Source organism: Schistocerca americana, chromosome 8, assembly GCF_021461395.2.
Source record: "Schistocerca americana isolate TAMUIC-IGC-003095 chromosome 8, iqSchAmer2.1, whole genome shotgun sequence".
NCBI lineage: Eukaryota > Metazoa > Arthropoda > Insecta > Orthoptera > Acrididae > Schistocerca > Schistocerca americana.
In genome coordinates, this window is record NC_060126.1 from 250405853 (window position 1) to 250423455 (window position 17603).

At 38.6% G+C, this 17603-nt stretch overlaps 1 protein-coding gene across 1 annotated transcript in view; it reads right to left on the bottom strand.

The window, feature by feature from the left end:
• Window positions 1-374: 374 nt before the first annotated feature.
• LOC124544780 overlaps window positions 375-17603 on the bottom strand; it is a 144145-nt gene continuing 126916 nt past the window's right edge. Inside the window, exon 13 of the mRNA XM_047123460.1 lies at window positions 375-1089. Coding sequence (XP_046979416.1) covers window positions 878-1089 — 212 coding nt within the window. The 3' untranslated portion in view covers window positions 375-877. The remainder of the gene's footprint in view (window positions 1090-17603) is intronic.

Here is a 17603-nt window from a genome sequence, read left to right on the forward strand (position 1 = left end):
TGGAATGCGAGTCCAGTGTGCTAACCACTGCACCATCCCTTGGTGGCATGTATGTGTAACTTATGTAATTGACAGTTACTGGAAAATTGCACAAAGCTGTCCACAACCTGAAAGTTAGCTTGATCATTACAGAGCTTTACTGAGTACGGTCCTACTGGAACAGATATGCACTTGTGATCCTACAATCTGTAGTCTCAGGCACTCTGCTATATGGTGAGTAGCAATTTTCCTTTTCACACTATTGTAACTCGTTTGTAAAGTAATCAAAGGTCTGAAGCTGTTTACTCAATACTTAAGTTCAAAATTTCAAACAAAACAATTTCAAGAAAATAAGTTGTTAAAAGAGTATATTTTTTATAACTTACATAGAACTGTGTAAAACATTTAATACATTTAAGACATTCAAGTGATAGAAGCAGTCAAAAGAGCCCTGTCTCACTATTATCTTACACTATCTACAAACACTGAGATGCCTGAGTTGCAGAATACACTTCATTGTAATTTTATCAGTTACTGGTGCAACCAGTCTTCACTGCTCTGGTGCAACCCTAACTGTAGTTCAGTATCTCAGAACCAGTCTTCATTGCTCTGATCCATATTGACAACCCTTACTATAGTTCAGTATCCCAGAGTACAGTGATTCATATTGGAACTGATATTATTTGTTGTCTGAGAAAATCTAGAATACAGTTTATCTTCAGAGTTAAAAAAACTGCAGGAACATTTCCACTTACTCTGTACAGGCATATTATATGTAAATCTCCCCCTCCCCTCCATTTCCACTGACGTCCCCTCCCCTCCATTTCCACTGACGTCTTCAATACCTCTTGTGTACCACACATAAGCACTAACTGTACAATATAATGTCACATTTGTACTAAAACTGGTCTTCTCTTGAAAGAGTGCTTCTCATCTCCTTTAACCGTAGCCCACCTAATGACTTGATTCTTGGTATTCTGGACACTGCGTAGGCACCAACTGCTGGTTGTGGTTGCTTTTCACCTTCCTTCGCGTGTCCATTCTGCTCTTGTTGTGACGATGAACTGCTGTTGATCGGTGTGCTTGATCGGACTTCTGCAGGTGAAATACCTGTAATGCAGATATGGTTAAGCTATATTAAATCCACAGATTTTGAAAATGTGAAAGAATCAATATTTTTAACAGTACAATTTCCATAAAGGAGCTTGATAGACATTTTGTGATGTAGAAAACACGTTATAAAATGCTATTTACATTTTTATACAAAAATGAAACATTTACCAAGAAACAGTCACCAGATACGGATGTAACTTTACTTTTTTGTATACAGTATACACATGACAAAAACACCTCGCAATTTGACTTCCCGCCTCCCTTCTGCGCAATTATTAGGGTGGGAACAAATAGGGAGACTACGCTGTGTTGAGCTGGCTAGAGTACCGAAGTGGCCTTGTTGTGTTAGTGAGACATGCTCCTTAGCTACAGATTTTCAGAGTGCCTGTGCAAGGACTACAAAAATGACCCATTCCACTGCATATCCATATCAAATGACAGTGGCTACTTTAGTCACTAGTCTATCTGTCAGTGGCAGTTCAACAACCAGGAGTTTCCACTGTTTGTAGGTGGCTGGTTTTCATATCTGATGACTTTGTTGGCGATTTTGCGCTCAGAATTCCCACAATCTACATTTACATAATTACTCTGCAATTTGCAATTAAGTGCCTGGCAGAGACTTCATCGAACCACCTTCAAGTTACTAACGGCGTGTGGAAAATAACAAACACTTAAATCTTTCCATGTAAACTCCGATTTCCTTTATTTTATTATGATCATTTCTCCCTACATAGGCGGGTACATTTCTCCCTACATAGGCGGGTACCAACAGAATATTGTCACACCCTGAGGAGAAAGTTGGTGATTGAAATCTCATGAGACGATCCTGTAGCAGGGGAAAACACTCGCGTTTATGACTGGAAACGAGCTGCCCTTTTTCGATTGCTCCTTCAATCCAATCTGATGTGGATCCCACACCACACAGCAACACTTCAGAAGAGGGCAGACAAGCATAGTGTAAGAACTCTTGTAGACCTGTTACATTTTCTAAGTGTTCTGCCAATAAATCACAGTCTTTAGTTTGCTTTCCACACAACATTATCTACATGATTATTTCAATTTAACTTACCTGTAATTGTAATCCCTGAGTATTTAGTTGAGATATCAGTCTTTAGAATTGTGTTATTTATTTTGCAACTGAAATTCAGTGGATTCTCTTTGTGCTCCAGTGGATGACTTCACACCTTTCAGGCTTTAGAGTCAACTGTCACTTTTTGCACCATACAGATATCTTGTCAAAAGCATTTTGCAAATGGTTTTGAATCATCTGATGATTGTCTCCTAAATCATTTATATAGATCAGGAACAACTTTCTTGGAGAACATGGGTATTACTTCTGTTTTACTTAATAACTTGCTGTCAATTATTACAAACTATGACCTTTCTGACAGGAAATCACAAATCCAGTCACACAACTGAGACAACTCTCCACTGGCACACACAATTTGATTAGAAGTCGCTTGTGAGGAATTGTGTCAAAAGTGTTCTGGAAATCTATAACTATTGAGTCAGTATGACGTCGCCTGTCGATAGCACTCATTAGTTAGTGAGAATAAAGCTGTGTTTCACAAAAACAATATTTTCTGACTCCCTGTTGGCAATTTGTCAACAAATCATTTTCTTCGAAGTGATTCATAATATTCGAGCACAGTATATGTTCCAAAATCCCACTGAAAATTGATGTTAGTGAGATGGGTCTGTAATTCAACGGATTACTCCTATTTCCTTTCTTGGTATTGGTGTGACTTGTGCAACTTTCCAGTCTTTGGGTACAGATCTTTGGCTCTGAGCACTATGGGGCTTAACATCTGAGGTCATCAGTCCCCTAGAACTACTTAAACCTAACTAACCTAAGGACATCACACACATCCATGCCCGAGGCAGGGTTCAAACCTTAGTTGAACAAAAACAAAAACACAGCTGATAAACGCAATTTATTAGTGATATGCCTAGTTGTGACAATATTATCTGGGTAGAATCTGGTGAATAAAAATGAAAAAAAGAAGGAATTATATTACCACTACTGGCGATTGATCGATTGATTTTACAGAAACACACCGGAAAATAAAATGATAGGCAGGAAGGAAGACACACAATTTTTTCTTGAAAGTAAATAACAAGGTGGTGACAAATATTATATTGCTGATTGTGTTATAAATCAGAGAGAGAGAGAGAGAGAGAGAGAGAGAGAGAGAGAGAGAGAGAGAGATTAATCATTACATAAAAGAGTCACTTACAATAGACAGTGATGTAAGTGCAGTCTAGCTGCGTATCATGATGGGCTGTAACATTATCATTTTGTCCTAAATATCAAAAGGAGAAATAATTTTAGAGTGACTCTTAATATAAATAAATTAAAGTGGGCTATGTTTATGTGAAGTCAGCAAAAAGATTATTCGCAAGTAATCAACAGAGGGCGATGCTGGTTTATTATTACTTGTATTGTTCCATCTCTCAGTAAAAATATACCTATTGCTTACCAATACCTAGTACCTTGGAGAAATGAAAGCAAAATCGTAATGGTAGTGAAGCACTTGACATCAGGGATTTACACATGAACACGGATAGTCAGGGTTGCCCCAAGTTTCCCATTTCCAGACAGGTTTTAGCATTTTCCCTGACACATTTTGAGATCTCAAGGGTGAATAAAGTTGGCAAAAAAATATGCAGGGACTTCTGTATTTCTAAATGTGTGAGTAAAACTCTTAAGTACTAACATTGATGTAATGAACTGGTTTTTAGGTGGAGAAAGCAAGCCAAATGGTATATGTGTTTTACTAAGACCACAGATGTTATTTTATTTCAGTAACATGACAAAAGTACGCATTTCCTTTGAGTCGCAACACAAATTTAAAATATGTTCACTGATTTCAGACATAACTTCAGAAAAAAGTAGGCCTCTTGAAAGAAGTGTATAAGGCAGGGAAGAGTTGTGTAAACCAACACTATAGGTGACTGCCAATAAAACGTTGGTTCTACTATGTTCGTTATTGTCAGTCATTACCCACTGCATTATGTCTATTATTTCAGAGGTGCTGTGTGTACATTTGCTTAGCTGAATGTAGAACTGACAGAATTTATGTATCTTATAATTTAAGAGACAAAGTGTTGAAAACACAAACTGTTCCCCTTAGTTTTTCCGATCACAGTGCATTGTCAACCTGCATAAATTTAAACCACAACCTACCCAAAGAGTAAGAAGCCAGTGGAATCTAAATATATCGTTACTATCAGAAGATGACTTAGAAGATTCCCTAACCAGTGCTTCGGAAATTGTCTCCGTTCACTGAACAACTTTCCTACTGTTCTAGAATGGTGGACCCTACGGCAAAACCGAAGCTAAGGAAAGTTTTAATATCTTGTAGTACAGATAAGGTCAGAGAAAGCAAACAGACTATAGAATTCTACTATAGTGTTCTAAAGGACCTCTATGATCAGATTCAGTTCCTACAAGATTAAAAGACATCAATCAAATAAAAGCAAAGTTAGTCAGTTTGAACATAAGGAACTGGACGGACTTAATATAAAACCCAAAGCAAAGTCAGTCATTGAAGATGAGACTGTTGCATTGTACCATTTTATCAGACACATCAAGAATAGAACAAGCATTTTCATGGATGAACTTCAAATCGATAATGGTACCAAACCACCACCCAGAAGGGAATAATTAAAGAAATCTCAGTGTACTATGAATGCATGTATGCATTAGAAAAAACAAACATAGAAATATGATGAGCTCTTTGGTGCATATCTCCCATGAATATCGCAAGATTGAAAACATTTCTCACGAGCAGCTCCCCCACTAGGAAATCTCCAGGACCTGACGGACTGCCCACTGAATTATATAAACGTTTTTGGACCCCCAGACTTTTGCTTTTAGAAGGAGAATTTTACGAACTGCAGCTTTGTACCGCAATGCCATTGTGCTAACACAGACAAGTAACATAAAATGTGGACTGCTTTCCATAGACTTCCATAAGGCATTTGATCAAATTAATCACAAATACCTGATAGAGACAATGCGCTGAATGGGCTTCCTGCCAAAAACCATCAACATCATCAAGATGTTACTGCACAAAGCTCCATTAACTGTCAACTGACAAAACAAACTGAAATAAAAAGGGGTGTTACCCAAGGAAGCCCCTTATCCATGCTTCTGTATGTTATATCACTGGAACCTTTCCTGAGGCAGCTACAGCACAGACTAACAGACATTACTGTTCAAGGAGCGAAGACCATGGTAGGTGTCTAGGCAGGCGATATATGCTTAATCGTCAGAGACCATGCAGATGTGATACAATTAGATGATTCTTGCAAAATGTTGCTCCGCATTAGGTGCAAAGGTAAATGAAAACAAAAATAAATTTCTAAATATAAAGGGACTTGCTAACTTGTTAATTGAGTGGGCGAACCATGTCAGTGAACATAAGGCATTGACAACTTACATTTTACGAATGAAAGCAAGAAATTGGCGGGAGCTGGCAAGAAAAATAAAGGGAGCTTTGACTGAAAACTGTCAATGTAGCATAGGCCAGTTCCAGAGAAAACAGTTTATCAACACGTATACTTTACCGAAGGTCTACTACATAGCACAGGTTCTTCCCATTCCATCACTGATGGTGACGACAATCATCTCCACCTTAGCAAAGTTTTTATGGAAATGGGAACTGTTTTGAGTGAAGGCAACTGTGTTAGATCCAAGCAATGGAGGAATGGGACTAAACAACATCAAGTCTAAAGTGATGGCACTGTACGTCAAACAAACATGGAGCATAATGTGTAACAATGTGGGATGCATTACAGCAAAACTATACAACATTGTCAGGCCAGAAAGTGCAGAGCCACTGATAAATACACAAAAAAAGTTTTAAACAAAAACATATTAGGTATTTTTACCTTGAATAAAGCGACATCAGCAAAAAGATTTTAAAATCCAAAAAATTAGAGAAAATGAGATTTTAGAGGAAAAAAAGGAAACATGAAATGAAAAATTACATAGCAACTAAATATACTGGAATAGCATGGAATGTAGTCTGGAAAAACATCAGTAGTGGTGTTCTTTCGTCTGACGTGAAAACAGCGTGGTACAAGGTAGTCAGTAACATCTTCAACACTAATGAGCATCTCTTTGCCTTTGGTTTACGTGACACTAACCTCTGCAGTAAATGCAATCTTGCTGATGCTGTGCCTCATCAGTGCATGTGTAGAGAGGGCGATCAACTGATATATATATAATAGAGGGAAACATTCCGCGGGGGGAAAATATATCTAAAAACAAAGATGATGAGACTTACCAAACAAAAGTGCTGGCAGGTCGATAGACACACAACCTGTCCCATGCACCCTCCCACCACCACCTACTCCAGTCCTGTAACCCGGAAGGCATACACGATCAAAGGCAGAGCCACGTGTGAAAGCACCCACGTGATTTACCAACTGACCTGCCTACACTGTGAAGCCTTCTATGTGGGAATGACCAGCAACAAACTGTCCATTCGCATGAATGGACACAGGCAGACAGTGTTTGTTGGTAATGAGGATCACCCTGTGGCTAAACATGCCTTGGTGCACGGCCAGCACATCTTGGCACAGTGTTACACCGTCCGGGTTATCTGCATACTTCCCACAACACCAACCTGTCAGAACTCCGGAGATGGGAACTTGCCCCTCAGCATATCCTCTCTTCTCGCTATCCGCCAGGCCTCAATCTCTGCTAATTTCTAATTTCAATTTGCCGCCGCTCATACCTCACCTGTCTTTCAACAACATCTTTGCCTCTGTACTTCCGCCTCGACTGACATCTCTGCCCAAACTCTTTGCCTTTACAAATGTCTGCTTGTGTCTGTGTATGTGCGGATGGGTGTGTGTGTGTGTGTGTGTGTGTGTGTGTGTGTGTGTGTGTGTGTGTGTGTGTGTGTGTGTATACCTGTCCTTTTTTCCCCCTAAGGTAAGTCTTTCCGCTCCCGGGATTTGAATGACTCCTTACCCTCTCCCTTAAAACCCACATCCTTTCGTCTTTCCCCTCTTTCCTGATGAGGCAACAGTTTGTTGCGAAAGCTTGAATTTTGTGTGTATGTTTGTGTGTCTGCCGACCTGCCAGCACTTTCATTTGGTGAGTCACATCATCCATGTTTTTTGTTTTTAGATATATTTTTCCTACGTGGAATGTTTCCCTCTATTATATATATATATGTGCGTGTGTGCTAGTGTATACCTGTCCTTTTTTCCCCCTAAGGTAAGTCTTTCCGCTCCCGGGATTGGAATGACTCCTTACCCTCTCCCTTAAAACCCACTTCCTTTCGTCTTCCCCTTTCCTTCCCTCTTTCCTGATGAGGCAACAGTTTGTTGCGAAAGCTTGAATTTTGTGTGTATGTTTGTGTATCTATCGACCTGCCAGCGCTTTTGTTCGGTAAGTCACCTCATCTTTGTTTTTATATATAATTTTTCCCACGTGGAATGTTTCCTTCCATTATATATATATATATATATATATATATATATATATATATATATATATATATATACTTGTGTCTGTATATGTGTGGATGGATATGTGTGTGTGTGCGCGAGTGTATACCCGTCCTTTTTTCCCCCTAAGGTAAGTCTTTCCACTCCCGGGATTGATTAGATTAGATTAGATTAGATTTACTTTCATTCCAATTGATCCGTAGTGAGGAGGTCCTCCAGGATGTGGAACATGTCAGAAAAACAACAATACATGACAAATATTTAAACTAAAACAAATAAGCTAATGTACCATTCCACAGGTCCCAAGTGGAATGATCGTCATTTTTTAATGAACACTAAGAGTCATTTTACAAATACTATTGCACTGAATTTAAAATAAAAAAGTTTTATATTTATTTATAAGGTAAGAAACATGTAATACAACTATTGTAATACTTATTTACAATGAACACATTACTGCACTGAAATGGTGCAGAAGTTAGATTATACTTACACACACACACACACACACACACACACACACACACACACACACAAATTTTCAGTGAACACATTACTGCACTGAAATTGTGCAGAAGTTATGTTGTACTTATATACAAATCAGTTGGTTTTCCTCAGAAATTCATCAATGGAGTAGAAGGAGTTGGCCACCAATAAATCCTTTAGGCTTCTCTTAAACTGAATTTCATTGGTTGTTAAGCTTTTTATGGCTGCTGGCAAGTTATTGAAAATGTGTGTTCCTGAATAATGCACACCTTTTTGTACAAGACTAAGTGACTTTAAATCCTTGTGAAGATTATTCTTATTTCTAGTATTGATTCCATGAATTGAGCTGTTGGTTTGAAAAAGTGATATATTTTTAATGACAAATTTCATTAAGGAATAAATATATTGGGAAGCTGTAGTTAGTATCCCTAGTTCCCTAAACAGGCTTCTGCAGGATGTTCTTGAGTTCACACCACATATAATTCTTACTGCACGTTTTTGTGCCCGGAAAACTTTAGCTTGGCTTGATGAATTACCCCAGAAAATAATCCCATATGACATTATGGAATGAAAGTAAGCATAGTATGCCAGCTTTTTCATTTTTATATCCCCTATGTCTGACAAAATTCGCATTGCAAACAGAGATTTGTTAAGACGCTTCAGCAGTTCTGTGGTGTGCTCCTCCCAGTTGAATTTATTATCAAGCTGTAATCCCAAGAATTTAACACCGTCCACTTCTTCTATCTTCTTGTCATCATATGTTAGACATATACTCTTGGGACACCCCTTACAAGTTCTGAACTGCATGTAGTGTGTTTTTTCAAAGTTTAGTGACAAAGAATTGGCTAGGAACCAGTGATTAATGTCTACAAATATTTTATTGGCTGATCTTTCTAAGACTACACTTGATTTGCTATTTATTGCAATGTTTGTATCATCAGCAAACAAAACAAACTTGGCATCTGGTAATGTTACTGATGAAAGGTCATTGATATACACAAGAAAAAGTAAGGGCCCCAAAATGGAACCTTGTGGGACCCCACATGTAATTAGTTCCCAGTTGGATGATGCCTGATAGCTTGATACATGTCTCTTTCCTAATAACACCCTTTGTTTCCTGCCAGAGATATAAGATTTGAACCATTTTGCAGCATTTCCTGTTACACTATAATATTCTAGTTTACTTAAAAGGATATTGTGATTTACACAGTCAAATGCCTTTGACAGATCACAAAATATACCAGTTGCCTGCAATTTTTTGTCTAATGAATTAAGTACATTTTCACTGTAAGTGTAGATAGCCTTCTCAATATCAGAACCTTTTAGAAATCCAAACTGTGACTTTGACAGTATGTTATTTGAGATAAGATGGTTATAAAGACGACTGTACATTACTTTTTCGAAAATTTTTGAGAATGCTGGCAACAGTGAAATTGGACGGAAATTTGATGCTATTTCTTTATCTCCCTTCTTAAACAGTGGCTTAACTTCAGCATATTTCAGCCATTCGGGAAATATTCCACTGATAAACGACTGGTTACACAGATAGCTTAATATGTTACTTAGCTCAGAATCACATTCTTTAATTAACTTTGTTGATATTTCATCATACCCACTAGATGTTTTTGATTTTAAAGATTTTATGATGGACATTATTTCTGTTGGGGTAGTGAGGGTCAAATTCATATTATGGAAGTTACTTGAAATGTCTGGTCTAAGGTAATCCATAGCAGCATCTACCGAACCTGACAACCCCATCTTTTCAGTAACAGTTATAAAATGTTTGTTAAAAAGTTCTGCAACACTATACACATCTGTCACCAATGCATCATTTACTCTTAATGCTATTTGTTCCTCTTCGTGTCTGGTTCTACCGGTCTCCTCCTTCACTATATCCCATATTGTCTTTATTTTGTTATCTGATATGACTATCTTTTCCTTGTAATATATTTGCTTTGACATCCGTATTACAGTCTTTAATATTTTGCAGTATTTCTTATAATGTGCTATAGCATCAACATTGGAAATGTTTCGGATTGACAGATACAGTTTTCTTTTTGTTTTACAAGATACCCCTATTCCTCGAGTAATCCATGGCTTCTTTGTAGACTTTGCTCTAACCTTGGTAAGTTTTGGGGGAAAGCAGTGTTCAAATAAGGTAAGCACTTTATTAGCAAAAATGTTATATTTTTCATTCATGCCATGAGCACTGTAAACATCAGTCCAGTGAATGTCTCTGAGGAGTGTCCTAAAATAATCAATTTTTGGCTTACTGATTACCCTCTTGAGCTCGGATTTAACAGATTTTATATCCTGTTCAGTATTAACATTTAACAGAAGGAACTGCATGTCATGGTCTGAGAGGCCATTGACTATTGGTTTTGTGATATAATTTTGTTCATTTGACTTTTCTATAAAGATATTATCAATGGCTGTTTGTGAGCAAGTGGTTATCCTAGTGGGGAACTTTACTGTGGGAATTAAGTTGAATGATAGTGTTACTAACTCAAATAGGTTCTTATTGGGAGAGTCTTTAAGGAAATCTACATTGAAATCACCAGCAACCACTATTTCTTTGTTTTTGGTTGTTAAATGGGCCAGTACAGCTTCAAGGTGGTTTACAAACAGATTAAAGTTACCTGCAGGTGCTCGATATACACTTAATATTATGAAAGATTTTTTGTGAAAATCTAATTCTGTTGCACATGCTTCCATATGCTGTTCTAGGCAAAATTTATGAATGTCTATGTTCTTAAATTTATGACAGTTCCTGATGAATGTGGCAACTCCTCCTTTCTCCATTTCTGATCTACAATAGTGAGATGCTAACCTAAACCCTGTAACACTTAAAAGTTCTATACCAGTGGTCACATGATGTTCAGAGAGGCAGATTATGTCAGCTGGGTTTGAAGACTCTAATTCATCTATGCAGATAGTTAATTCATTAATTTTATTTCTCAGTCCTCGAATATTTTGATGCAATAAAGATAGCTGACATTTCACATTGACTGACTTAAAATTGGAATGACTCCTTACCCTCCCCCTTAAAACCCACATCCTTTCGTCTTTCCCTCTCCTTCCTTCTTTCCTGATGAGGCAACAGTTTGTTGCGAAAGCTTGAATTTTGTGTGTATGTTTGTGTGTCTGTCGACCTGCCAGCACTTTCATTTGGTAAGTCACATCATCTTATATATATATATATATAAAAACAAAGATGAGGTGACTTACCGAACAAAAGCGCTGGCAGGTCGATAGACACACAAACAAACACAAACATACACACAAAATTCAAGCTTTCGCAACAAACTGTTGCCTCATCAGGAAAGAGGGAAGGAGAGGGGAAGACGAAAGGAAGTGGGTTTTAAGGGAGAGGGTAAGGAGTCATTCCAATCCCGGGAGCGGAAAGACTTACCTTAGGGGGAAAAAAGGACAGGTATACACTCGCACACACGCACATATCCATCCACACATACAGACACAAGCATGTCTGCTTGTGTCTGTATGTGTGGATGGATATGTGCGTGTGTGCGAGTGTATACCTGTCCTTTTTTCCCCCTAAGGTAAGTCTTTCCGCTCCCGGGATTGGAATGACTCCTTACCCTCTCCCTTAAAACCCACTTCCTTTCGTCTTCCCCTCTCCTTCCCTCTTTCCTGATGAGGCAACAGTTTGTTGCGAAAGCTTGAATTTTGTGTGTATGTTTGTGTTTGTTTGTGTGTCTATCGACCTGCCAGCGCTTTTGTTCGGTAAGTCACCTCATCTTTGTTTTTATATATAATTTTTCCCATGTGGAATGTTTCCTTCCATTATATATATATATATATATATATATATATATATATATATATATATATATATATAAGCAGTGATTTGGTTAATGGCCAAATATACAAGTTACATTTTTAACAATATCAGAGTGATGAACATACTGAATAAAAGATGTATATGGAAAATGAGATCGAGAAAACACTTAAGTATCCCACCACAATAAGAAATATGGTACCATGCACTGAACTGTCTTGAACAGAATGGGTGTAAGTTAGGTACCAGTAGATTCCTCATGGAGAGGGGAGGGTTGGGCCATGAAGCACTAGCAGTGCCACGGAGAGGCCTCTCTACTTCTGTGGCACGTTCTCGACCCTAACCTCCCCTACAAGTCACACATGAAAAATAAATCAGTAATACAGCAGATACAAGAATATGACGGCAAACATTTGGTGTCATAAAGGAAGATCTTCAACACTCTCAGGATGCTGTTAGAAGGCTGAAACTGACAAAATTGACAAGGCAGTGAAGGACTTTGCGAAGTTGCTGTTCGGGACTGTTCTTCTGTCCCTGTAATTTACTCTGGGGGAGATTTAGGAACATACAGGGATAGGCAAAATAATGTGAACAACTGTACTTATTTGGGATTGGTTCATTAATAAGGAGTTGGACCCTCATTTGCCCATTCGTCTTGGAGTACTGGCATAAAATGATTGCATAGTCTCCAGTGGAATGTTACGCCACTCAAGAGTCTGCACTCTATACCGCCCACAAGGGTTTGATAACGTTCAAGTCCATGGACTGTGCTCGCCAGGGAAGACACTGCAGTTCAGTTGCACTCATACCGTAACTGTACTGGCCTGGCTGTGTGAATTTCTGCATTTTCGCCATGAAATATGGCGTCATTGTTGGGGAACAACATCTGAATCATAGAGTGCACTTGATCACCTAAAATGTTCACATAATCGTTGGCTGTAAAATGGCCTGTGAGAGAAATGATGGAACCAGCAGATTACCATGATACGGCTGCCCACACCATCGAACTTCCACCTCCATGTTTAAACACTGGAATCAAGCAATCAGGATTGAAGGTTTCTTTTGGCATTCTCAAGACGTAAACCCTGCCTGATGTTGGAAATAATGAAAACGTTGACTCGTTGGAGCATATGATGTGTTTCCACTGATCAGCCATCCAGGATTTACGCTCCTGACACCACCATCCAGAATTTATGCTCCTGGCACCACATTTTGCACTTCTTTGCATTGGTTATCATCACCAATGGTTTCAGTACAGTACCTCATCCATGAATATTCACTTTATGGAGTTCTCAGCAGACAGTGTTGGTAGATAGGGGGTCTCGATTATGGCTATTGAGCTCTACAATCACTTTAGCCATCATAGTTTTGTGTTGTTTTGACACAATTTGTGTTAGTGTACAATGATCTCCATCATTTAGCTTTGATTTTCGCCCACTATTATGTTTATACGATAATGTCTTCCCATGTTTTGTGTAGGTTATCATGACTGTTGAAACAGTTGTTCTTGAAACATTCAATAAGTTTGCTGTGTTGGTTAATGATGCTCCATCTAATTGGGCCCCCACAATCTGCCCTCTTTGTAACTCTGCTAGGTCTTTCATTGCCCGTCAACCTCAGTCTCTGAATGCACATACAAAGTGTGCACTACTCGTAAACAACGTGCACTGATGCCTAGTCTGTACTGAGCACGCACAATCCAGTGCAGCACATGCCTTACCTGCATTGTTGACCATCAAACACAACTGTCTCATAACTACCACTGTTCACATTATTTTGCCTATCCCCTGTACATCAAGAATTCACTGAATGGTTAAGTTGGGTTTGGGAAGTGATGAAGAGGAAACTCAGGCTGCAGAAGAAGAAAATGTGAATGCTGAACTGCCATCAGCTGACGGTGACAGTGAAGATGCTAAATGTGTGCTACTGCTAAAGACTAAATATCATTCCTCATTCTATGAATGCTGTAATTTATGACTGCAGTTAGCTGTCACCTTACTAATGTCATTTCATTATAAGCTAGTCATTTTTGTTACTGTTTTTGTGGAGAAAAAAAATTAAAAAAGAATTAGTAATGTGTTTGCCTACCACGCAGTGGGCCCAGGTTTGATTCGTGGTCGGGTAGGAGATTTTCTCTGCTTGTGGACTGGGTGTTGTGTTGTCCTCATTTCATTTGACAGGTACTGTGTGATGTTTCTTTCTAGAAATATATGAGTACATATTGTACAAACCACCAGTGACTGCCGCCATTTGCTTCTTCTTATCAAACATACTTTCTAAGTAAGAACTACTTTCAAAGTGCCAAAATGTACTAGAATAAATGAAATGTCTATAAAATGCTGCACTGTCCAATGTACAGTCGCAATTCCTGAAATCCATGGATTCCTGGTCCATGGATAAACAATGAAAATCCACCGTATTACACTACACGCAAACAGACCCGGCCTGCGGGCAGATCGGTGAGACTAGATCCGACGGGCAGGACCTGCACATAGTGGTAAATGAGGGGCTTCAGATTAGCAGGCCTGATCCGTTAAGAGGTACCTGCACAAATAGCCTGTGGTTTTGGCCCGTCGCTTAGTCCACTCGTGTGGCTAGCTATTCAAGTGTCGCAGACACCACGTTGATGAAATGAGACCACAGTGATCGATCCATGTAACAGATAACTTGGGCGAATACTCCGAGAATCAATACTAATGAGGATAGGTAACAACTCACCGAGAAGATGATCACTGAGCTGCAGATGGGCACGTAGGAAAATTACACTCTCACAACTAAATTTTTGGCCGCTGGATACTGCACCAACAGTCTTTGAGGATCAGATCCAAACAAACCACTCCTCACGCCTCCCTGCCTCTCACTGCTAGTTGCTAGGCTACACGCAAGAGGTGGTTGCAGCACTGAGTGCAAGCTGAGGGGAATGGTAGGAAGGGGAGAAGCAGTATATAAATTTTAATTAGTTGAAACTATAACGGATGTTATTTACCTGTAATTTTAAGTCTGACAATGTACTTTCAACTGTGTAAGATAGAGTGTATATGTGGACAAAAAAAATAAATTCCTGGATTTTGCCCCAGATTTCCTGGTTAAAAATACACTGTACCACGGCTGAAAGTACATTATATCTCTTTAAGTGACAATATACGTTCCCTGTGAGCTGCAGAACTTATCAATCTTTTGAATGGTAAAAGGTTTTATACACCAGCACAGAATTCCCCACATTTTACGACAAATCTTTGATGCGCACCAACATTTACTTAAAATTTGTAACATTATGAAAGTATTAATATGAAATCAACCAAATACAGCATGGTCGCTTCTGAACCACTGAAATCGAGTTTGCGCTGTGACATGCGCTTTTGCCAACCAATTACAGCTCATGTCGCGTGATCTCACCAGCCAATGACAGCAGACATTAAGAGCATAGGACAGGTGTTGTAGCCAGCCCATAGCAACATTACTGTTCATTAACACACAACTATAAAAAATTCATGGTTTAAATTAATATAAATACAATATTCTGTAGTTACAAGAGACGCTAAGCCTTCACACATAGTATCGGATATATATATATAAAAAAGCGCTGGCAGGTCGATAGAAACACAAACAGACACATACATACACACAAAATTCAAGCTTTCGCAACAAACTGTTGCCTCATCAGGAAAGAGGGAAGGAGGGGGAAAGACGAAAGGAAGTGGTTTTAAGGGAGAGGGTAAGGAGTCATTCCAATCCCAGGAGCGGAAAGACTTACCTTAGGAGGAAAAAAGGACAGGTATACACTTGCACACACACACACACACACACACACACACACACACATCCAGACACAAGCAGACAAATTTAAAGACAAACTCTTTGTCTTTAAATATGTCTGCTTGTGTCTGTATATGTGTGGATGGATATGTGTGTGTGTGTGTGTGTGTGTGTGTGTGTGTGTGTGTGTGTGTGTGTGTGCGCGCGCGCGCGCGCGCGCGCGCGCGCGCGCGCGCGCGCGCGCGCGCGCGCGAGCGCGCGCGCGAGTGTCTACCCGTCCTTTTTTCCCCCTAAGGTAAGTCGCTCCCGGGATTGGAATGACTCCTTACCCTCTCCCTTAAAACGCACTTCCTTTCGTCTTTCCCTCTCCTTCCCTCTTTCCTGATGAGGCAACAGTTTGTTGCGAAAGCTTGAATTTTGTGTGTATGTATGTGTCTGTTTGTGTTTCTATCGACCTGCCAGCGCTTTTGTTTGGTAAGTTTCATCATCTTTCTTTTTAGATATATTTTTCCCACGTGGAATGTTTCCCTCTATTATATTCATATATATATATATATATATATAAAAACAAAGATGAGGTGACTTACCGAACAAAAGCGCTGGCAGGTCGATAGACACACAAACAAACACAAACATGCATGTTTGTGTGTCTATCGACCTGCCAGCGCTTTTGTTCGGTAAGTCACCTCATCTTTGTTTTTATATATAATTTTTCCCACGTGGAATGTTTCCTTCCATTACATTGATATCATCATATATATATATATATATATATATATATATATATATATATATATTCCCTCCTGAGGTGGTTGTTAGGCAGGATCCTAACGGCACAGCTTAAATTGCAGCAGCCGAACATTTCGTGGGTTACCTGGCTGAGCACATGACCTGTCAAGCACTTCAGTTTTCCAGAGAAAATTCAGTTATGCATAAAATTGCTCAAGAACCGACCTCATACTTGTTTTTTGAAGGATAATCATACTTTTTAACATTGTTATTGTATAATTTGTAATCTACAAAAGTATTAAAATAAATATGAAAAACCATCCTTCAAGCTTCATCTTTTTTCCAGCATGTGTTACTCTTCAAGGCATGGTAAACACTAAGGTGCAAGTAACAATTTAAATAATGGCATAAATGGCTGGTCTTCTGGACCATGAATTTTTCTAAGTTGCTGTTCCTCAAAGTTTAAATTGTGAATGAGAGTGATTTAAGTAATTCATTCCACATTCTCACACGTACCATAGTTCATCTTGCATAAAAGGAAATTTACTTTGAAAGTAACACTTCTCAAACTACCATCATAATATTTTCCCACAACATCTTAAAAATATAAATAATTTTGACATCAAAGACATCAAAAGCAGTTTGTTGTTACGAAGTTGTCTTCGTCCTAAAGCTTTTGACACATTTTGCTGTCTGCAGACAATTGTGTGTGCACTGTATTTTTGTTGTTGTTGTAAATGGCACATTTTCTTTGCAACTTAAGTTTTATTTTGGTATTATTCTTTCGTTTATGTTTTGTAGAGAATTAAAGCAAAATTCATTATTAGATAATCACCAAGTTCTTACCAGTCAAAATTACAATAAGTGAAAACTGAAACAAAAATAAAAGAAAATAAAAAATAGAAATAATTCCGGAATTCTAAAAAATTACGATGTTTTCCCCAGATGAAAAAATTGCCGGATTTACCGATTGTCCTGGGGCGTACACAACCTGTAGGAACACCAGTAATAATGACATACGTAAGCAGTTCACATGCAATCTTGTGAACAGTTGCTTGCATATATTCAAATAAATAAAATTTAGTCTTGTATTGAAATTGGGAAAATATCACTTACATGAGGGAGGCACATAGATATTTCCTTATACACGTATGCCCATCCTGAGCATTGTTTCCAATGTTCTGGCAGATGACTGCCTTTTTAATACCTGACGCTTTCTATGAGTCCGAAGTTATGCCTTTTATCTTGCTATCTATATGACATTGTCGTTTTT